The sequence below is a fragment of the Notothenia coriiceps genome, unplaced genomic scaffold (assembly GCF_000735185.1).
Source record: "Notothenia coriiceps isolate Sejong01 unplaced genomic scaffold, NC01 NC01_scaffold00034824, whole genome shotgun sequence".
Taxonomy (NCBI): domain Eukaryota; kingdom Metazoa; phylum Chordata; class Actinopteri; order Perciformes; family Nototheniidae; genus Notothenia; species Notothenia coriiceps.
The window spans coordinates 314,374-321,968 of NW_011367525.1; the positions used below are offsets into that span (position 1 = coordinate 314,374).

At 43.8% G+C, this 7,595-nt stretch overlaps 1 protein-coding gene across 1 annotated transcript in view; it reads right to left on the reverse strand.

Annotated features, from left to right (window-relative positions):
• Positions 1 to 297: 297 nt before the first annotated feature.
• The window catches only part of LOC104962462 (glutamate receptor 3-like), a 33,218-nt gene continuing 25,920 nt past the window's right edge, over positions 298 to 7,595 (reverse strand). Inside the window, exons 4-6 of the mRNA XM_010790898.1 lie at positions 768 to 898; positions 537 to 659; positions 298 to 429 (exon numbers count right to left, since the gene is read on the reverse strand). Of these exons, the coding sequence (XP_010789200.1) occupies positions 298 to 429; positions 537 to 659; positions 768 to 898 (386 nt within the window). The remainder of the gene's footprint in view (positions 430 to 536; positions 660 to 767; positions 899 to 7,595) is intronic.

Consider the following 7,595-nt stretch of genomic DNA (forward strand, 5'->3'; position numbering starts at 1 on the left):
TATGGATAGTCATGCTAAAAACACTGTCGACACCATGTACCTTAGGACGATTTTAACTGATTGGTGGGGGGTGTTTTGACAGAACTCGGTGAAAGGACAAGATTCGACCTAAGTGACGAGAATTAGGGATGAATGGGAAATGTGCGCTGATAGTGGGTTCATGGTCCGTCGTCCGGTGGGTCGTACGAGGACCCTTTCGGGGAAGCGCGCGGAGCGGTGAGGGGGAACTCGGACCTGGGTCGGGTCGGTATAGTCATTTCAAGCGAAACGCAAAACGATGCGTGTTTAGTAATAGTGTCAAAGCTCGTGTGGTGACTCGGTGGTACGAAAGAACGGTCCCTCCCTCCGCACTTCAGGTGGCGTGGCACGACGGCTCTGCCGGGGCCCTTTGGCTGACGGCGCGCGCAGAGCGAGAGGCGGCAGGCGGGACTACAAACAGACCGTCAACACTTCCCGGCCCCGAATTTCCTGAGGGAGCGGGAGGCGCGGGCCGGGCGGCGGGGGGGGCCACGGCAACTGATACGTGTCCAACTGACTTCTGCCTCCCTCCACACCGCAGAGACGCCAGCTAGAAGCCACGCGCGAGGCCGAACGTCGCCATGCGGGCGGTGGGCGGCGCGCGGGGTGCAAGCCGGGGCCGAGTGTCGGACGAGGCGGGCCTGTGGGACGCATCGCGCGAATCAAACAGAGACTTGAGGGTCTTCCTGTAAGCCACGGTTGGGAGACATAGAGTGAAGCCAGGGGAGTGGTAGAGGCTCGCGTCTCACCAGCGGGCTGCGGCCACCTTTCGGCGACTCGTCTCGACACCGCAGGCACTTCCCTCTATAGAAGTGCTCCACTATCGCCCGCGGGGGGTGACACTTCCCCGCACCCTGAGAGGAAACAGAGGATACTAGTTCTGTAAGGAGGTCCACGTCATATTAAAGTTCAAAAGACGCTACACAACGAAGATACCAACAATAGAGACAGCGAACGGAAACGCCTCCTTGTCCTACTACTCATCCGTCAACTTATTGACAGTCTTATTTGTTAAAGGAGACTGAACATCCGTTTACGGTAAACGGGTAATGTTTCGTAAAGAGAAAGCCTTTTTACAAGTCTCAACAGTTATTTAACTGTCTCTACCAGTTATGTCTGCAACTTCCGGTCCACAAGATCCGTACATGTTCCCAAAGAAGGGAAGAGAAGACCTGACACACACAAACAAACAAACAAAACACTCTACGCGTCATACTTGTGCGCGCTCAACTCTACTCGTCCCTTATCTCTAATGGAAAGCCTACTGCCGACTTCCCTAATCCTGCTGCACAGGTGGGCACCCCGACCCCCACAAAGGAACAACAAGGTGGATGCAGAAAGCCACCAAGGAAACGGTAGTTAACTTTAGACAAACTACAAGATTTAATGCCTCTTGTGATTGTATTGTTTTATTCCAAAATAATAATAATAATTCCGTCGAATTTGACATACAGCTCATGTGGTTTTTCACTCTTGCACTGCGACCTGTATGCAAGTGCCTCTATTGATGTTGTGCCTCCCTCTTTTCTAATGTTTATACTGTGGATATAACCCTCCATAGCGTATTGTAGCCCCTTTTGTCGGGACCTGGAGGATATTGCTGCGTTATTGCTCCAAAATGAGTCTGTTAAGGCGACTCCGACGTTACGGAGACCCTCCATTATGGCTTTGTTTAACGCATCTGGCTCTCAGCTTGTCGGACTAGCAACAGTAACCAAGGGGTGCGTGGCTTTGCGAAAGGTCAATTGCCACATTGTTACCGACACGATTTGCATATCTAAATAGAATAAATGAGACACTGAATTGAAAAAAACCTGTGACAGTTATTTAAACTCCAAATCAAGGTTGCAACTGTTGCCTTTACAGCTAATAACCAGAGATGAAATGGAGGATTCTAAGCTTTATTTCTTACCTTGTGAGATGATTCTCCACCCACTTACATGTACTATAGATCAGCAATTCCGTACTGAGCATTATCACACATTAGTGAGTACTGTCTTTTCCATAGAAACCTAGGAGAAACTTTCCCAACAGGAACTGATTCTTGCCTGGCTTCTTCTTTGATTTGATCTTGGTTGCTTTTCCCTACAGCAGGCCCCCGTTCTTTATGGATAATCAAAGTCATGCGGATTACAATGTCGTCCATTTGTCTGTACGTTTTGGTTCTTTGATGCTGTCTTTATAATCCTCGGGAACTGTTGTCGGAGCCACAAATCCTTAGGACAAAAGACTGTTGTTTGTTCATCGGGGGAGAACTTCACTAATGATGCACCAACGCCACTCGCAGTCCAACCAAATTCACTGCTCACTGTCTCACAGTGATCAAACTTTGGAAACACTGGTGAGCCACATGTAGAATAAATAGCACCAGTAACAATGTCAAACAAAACCTTTTATAAGACTCATGTTCAGAGATCCATCGTGCCCAGTAATGGGGTCGTTACTCAAAAAAAGGAATATATTGCACATTACTCATTACTTTAAAAAAAAAAAGAATTGTTACATTACTTTTTACATTACTTTTGAGTTACTCGGCAACAGCCTATAGCTAAAACTTAAAACGTAGGCCTACATGTGCACACATAACAATTACTATTGCAATAAGTAAGACATAACACAAGTTAATAGTCGGCACACACTCAACATCATCACTGTGGGTTCGGGGGTCTTTAGCTACTAGCTTCGTGTTAGCATGTTGCCTTTGCAGGTGCTTGTTGAGGTTTGATGTTGTGTTTGCAGCAGTGGATAAAAGCTTCTGGCCTGGACACAGTTTGCACCTTACCGTCACATTCCTGTCCTTTCTTATGACACATTTAAAATAATGGGCATACCTCCACCGCTCGAAAGTTATAGCTGTTAATGACTCCGCAATGTCTCTGCACTGCAGCACAACCCCTGTGACAGTTGCATGTGGACAAGTCGCGCAAATGTTATGCAAATATAAACCTGCGGTGGAAATCCATATTTAAAATATACCCATTAATACATGTTCCTGGAAATGTAAAGCATCATCATATGGTTCGAGCAGCTGCTTTTTAAGGCCCTGACTGACACACCTACCCGATTTTGGAAGTCAGAGGCCATCAGAGGCAGTCGGGCATTCGCGGCGCCCTACTCAGGTTGGTGTGTCCCACACCGTCGTTGCTTTACGGCACATTTTCACACCTCCCGCAAAGAAATCGCTCTGATTGGCTGTTGCCTCTTTTGAATGACGAATACACACTACCGCTGCCTGCTGGTAAGGACAGTTATTGCCACTCGTCGACTGAAGTCTTTGCGGTGTGTTCGTAGGCGGGCGGCGTAGGCGGGCGGCCTAGGTGGGCGGCGTAGCCGATGCAGGCCCAGGCGACATAGCGGACGTAAAAGTCGGCCCTCAGGTTGGTGTGTAGCGGCCTTTAGGTGTTGAACCTTTCCCCTTCTTTTTATTTTGCATTTAGGCCCATCAACATTACTGCTGGCATTTTGTTTTTGCAATTTTGAGTTAAGAAAATACTCTGCCATCCTAATTTAGGATCTCTAAAATAGGATAGTTTGGTAAAAGCTAAATTACCACAACCAATTTGATTAAGACAGCCTCCTGGTTGAGAAGGCGGAGGCAACAGGTAGACCATGAATTGTAGTTTAAGTGGTCTGTTTTTTATTTAATCTGTATTTTACCTGTAGAGACTCATGGATTTATTTAAAACCCTGACCCTATTCAACAACATTGCAGACAAAAACCCGTGGCTATGCAAAAAGAAAACAAATTACAGAATAATATAAAAAAACGTTATACAGCTTTTTTTACAAGTATAAAGGGACCAATCAATTGAAACTTTATCAATCAGAAGTGCCTGCCTCCAAGTAATTTAAAAACCCTTATACTAGAAAGGTCAAGGTAATTTTGCTTGTACATTGTAATGTATTCTAGTCCTTGTCGTACGGACAATTCCTCAGAAATAAGACTATAATTTCCTATACTTTTCTCTACAGGATGTGGACCCTAAAGATAAATTGGAAGCAGAACAGGTACTGCCCCATGCTATGTCCTTGAGCAATACTCTGCACGACAAATTGCACCCCGTTATATGCATCAGAAATATATTTTCCTACTACAATAGAAAGCACAATTACAGTACAGCACTTCCTGCGGCTTTCCATTTGGTATAAGAGTGAGCCTACTTTTCTTACATGGGTACATACTGTATGTAGCTATGTTCACATTCTAAATTACAAACTGTTAACATGGGGCGATTCGATGGAAGAAAAATTCATACGGAAAACGAAAAAGAAGCAGTAATTGCATCTGCAGTTATCTGTTACCCGGAAGGCTCGTTATCGGGGCATTGCTGCTTCAGGTTGTCAGGCTGGGTGGATAATTTGGGTGGAGAATGTTAATGAGTCAACATTACCCTTAAACAGCTGTCGCCATGGTGCCGCTGGGGAAGGCACAAATGTTTTGGTTGACTAACTAATTGATGCACAGTGAAACACTGGTTGGCCCAAGATGCTCTAAGGTATGATTGTATGCTCGCTGTATCATTATAAGTGTTTACTGGGAAAAAAAGGGCACTCAGCAAACCTTCCCTGGATTAATAAAAGTTGGAATGGCTATGCGGCAAACATTATCATCATAGCATTGACCTTTGGGGGGAAAAGTACAATAATCTAAAGAAAATTGGCAAAAAAGAAGTATACTTAAAGTCGGTTTCCAATCACATTATGTCCAAAGCATTGACCTCCAGGGAAAAAAGTACAGTAATCGAAAGAGAAGAGGGTTTGAATGAAAAGCAAATAGCTGCAGGGACAGTTAATGTGGTTTCCTACTATAGCTTCAACTAAAGCACTAAAACTCTTATCATGTTCCGAGAGGATCAGCACCAAGGACAGCAGCAGAAGTTGATCACAGTGTGAACTTTAGGTTAGACTTTGTTGTACTTTGAACCTACCTCAATGCTGATACATCTGTTTTTATTTTCATAAATGTTCAAATTCAAAGCAGAGTCTTAAAGGATGAGTCAGGTGATGTCAATATAACCCAATATCACAAATCCTAAATCAAACAGAGCTGGTCACAGAGTAATTGGTGACAATTGACAGCAAGTTGAGGTGTTGCACCCTTTAAGTTTCTCTGCAATTATATATATCCTCCACGTGATTTTGTTTTGATGAGATTTTTGCTTTGGTTCTTGGAGTACACTTGTCTGTAAGTATATTAACTTATTTGTGTATTGTGGTTATGTTATTTTATTTGCCGATTGCTAACTAGCTGCTAAAGCTAAACAATTAGCATAGGCTTCTTTCTTATGTTGCTTTTTATGTTTACATTTTATTATTGCAATTATATGTTACATAAGCTTACTGTTACTTATTTTATTTGGAAAACCTTTGATAAAGATAACCGTTTTATTGAACATATTTTCTTTGGATAATTTTTTGGCGACCAGTGGCTATATTAAACAGATAAAAATAAAAAGAGAAGGATGACACACTTAAATGGGCTGCCAGCTGTACTAAGTGAGCTATCCGGCGACCCTATTTCACATATGTTATTGTAACTGTGGGACATGTTGTGTTTATGCTTCCAGTTTTACAACCTAAGCCTCAGTGAACCATGACATAAAGTACAGATGCCGAGTCTGTGTCGCCATTCTGTCAAGATATGTTGTGTGTCCCAACTGCTCGGATACAATAATTGGTATTTGACCCTTACCTACCCTTGTCATGAGATTTGGATAACAAAAAACTCCTTTCGAGAAACACCAAAGCATAGACAATCTCAATGAAGGAAGTTGAGTGTTGCCAGACAGATAGAAAGTAAGCCAAGGCAAGTTTATTTATACAGCACCTTTCAACACAAGGCAATTCAAAGTGCTTTACAAAAAATGAAAGACATTAAGAAAATGGCATTTAAAATCAGTCATTAAAAAGAAAATATAATAAAAGAGACATTAAAAGAAAAAATACATGGATAAAAGTTACAATTAAAAGCAGCGGCAAAAAGAAAAGTCTTTAGTCTGGATTTAAAAGTAGTCAGAGTTGCAGCGGACCTGCAGGTTTCTGGGAGTTTGTTCCAGATATTTGGAGAATAATAACTCAACGCTGCTTTACTGTCACGATCTGTCTGTGTTGTGTTTTGTCTTGTCTTTTTCTATCTTTGGTTTCCTGTTTTATTTTGTAAAGTGTTCACCTCCTGTCTTGCCTGTTGCTTTCTGTCTGTTTTCCCTCCCTGATTACCCGATTGTGTTCACCTGTGGCCCCTGTGTTTTCTCCTCCCTCCTCACCTGTGTCTTGTTTGTGTGATTAGTCTTGTGTGTATTTAAGTTCTGTTTTTTCTGTCTGTCTTTGTCGGTTCGTCTTTTGCCAGAAAGCTAGATCTGCGTGAGTGTTCTGTTTTGTCATTCTGTGTATATATATATATATATATATATCCTATATCATATCCTATTATTACCGATAGCTATAAAAAAAAAAAAAAAAATAGCTATATTATACATATCTATATCTATATATACTATATCAATAGCCTTGAAATAAAGGAATTTTCAGTTTAAATCTGCATTTGGGTCCTGCCTGTTTCACAGCACCGTGACACTGGTTCTAGAGTTACTGGTTCTAGAATGTACTGGTCTAGCGGTACTGGTTTCTAGATGTTACTGGTTCTTGAGGTATTGGTTCTAGAGGTATGGTTCTACCTGCAGCCTGGATCCAGCTGGAGTGCTCTCGGCCCTGCGGGATCAGGCTCTGGGCTGATTGCGGCGGACATATTGTTTGAGGGCGGCCGCCCGGCGTCGCAGGACTCCCTGCTCGTCAGGCCTTCCCAGGGGGGCGAGCTGTGATGTCACTCAGTGCCTGCGCACTAAATCGGGCCCGGTAGCTTTGCCGGCGAGGCACAAGCGGGCCGATAGCACGGCCGTCCCACCTTCAGACGCTGAGAGACAGACACGTTACACTCAGCAGTCATTAAAGCTCTCCTATTACGCAAAAATGCCACTTTGTGATGTCTTGCTCTAACATCACCATGTGTGCCGGCGCGTGTGTCCCCGGTGTGTCCCCGGTGTGTCAGGAGCTCACCAATGTCAAGGAAATGGAACCCCTCTCTCTCCTCCGTCTAAAACAAACATGTGGGGTCGGGCTTTTTACCCCACGGGCGCAATCAGAACGTTGCTGTGCAGAAACAATGAGACGTGTTCTGGAAAGTAATACGGGTCTTGTGTTTAACATTAAGGCATGCTAACACTCAGAGGCTACCCTGTACTGGAGAGAGTCGTGTGAAGCAGCAGGAAAAAGGAAGTCAACCTTGTGGTAAACACCATTCATTAAACAGCTGAAAAGAGGGTTTGAGGCTAAATGTGATCGTTTTGTATTTTGAGCAAACACTTCATAGACCATGTTTTTCTATCTAAAATCTGAGAGCTAATAATCATCCATGCCGCTAAAAATAGTATAAGTAGGAGACGCTTAAAATACACACACACCAGCACACCACACACACGGCACACACACACACACCACAGCCACACACACACACAAACACCACACACACACACACACACACACCACACACAGCACCGTAGGTAGGGTTGATGTGGAGTGGG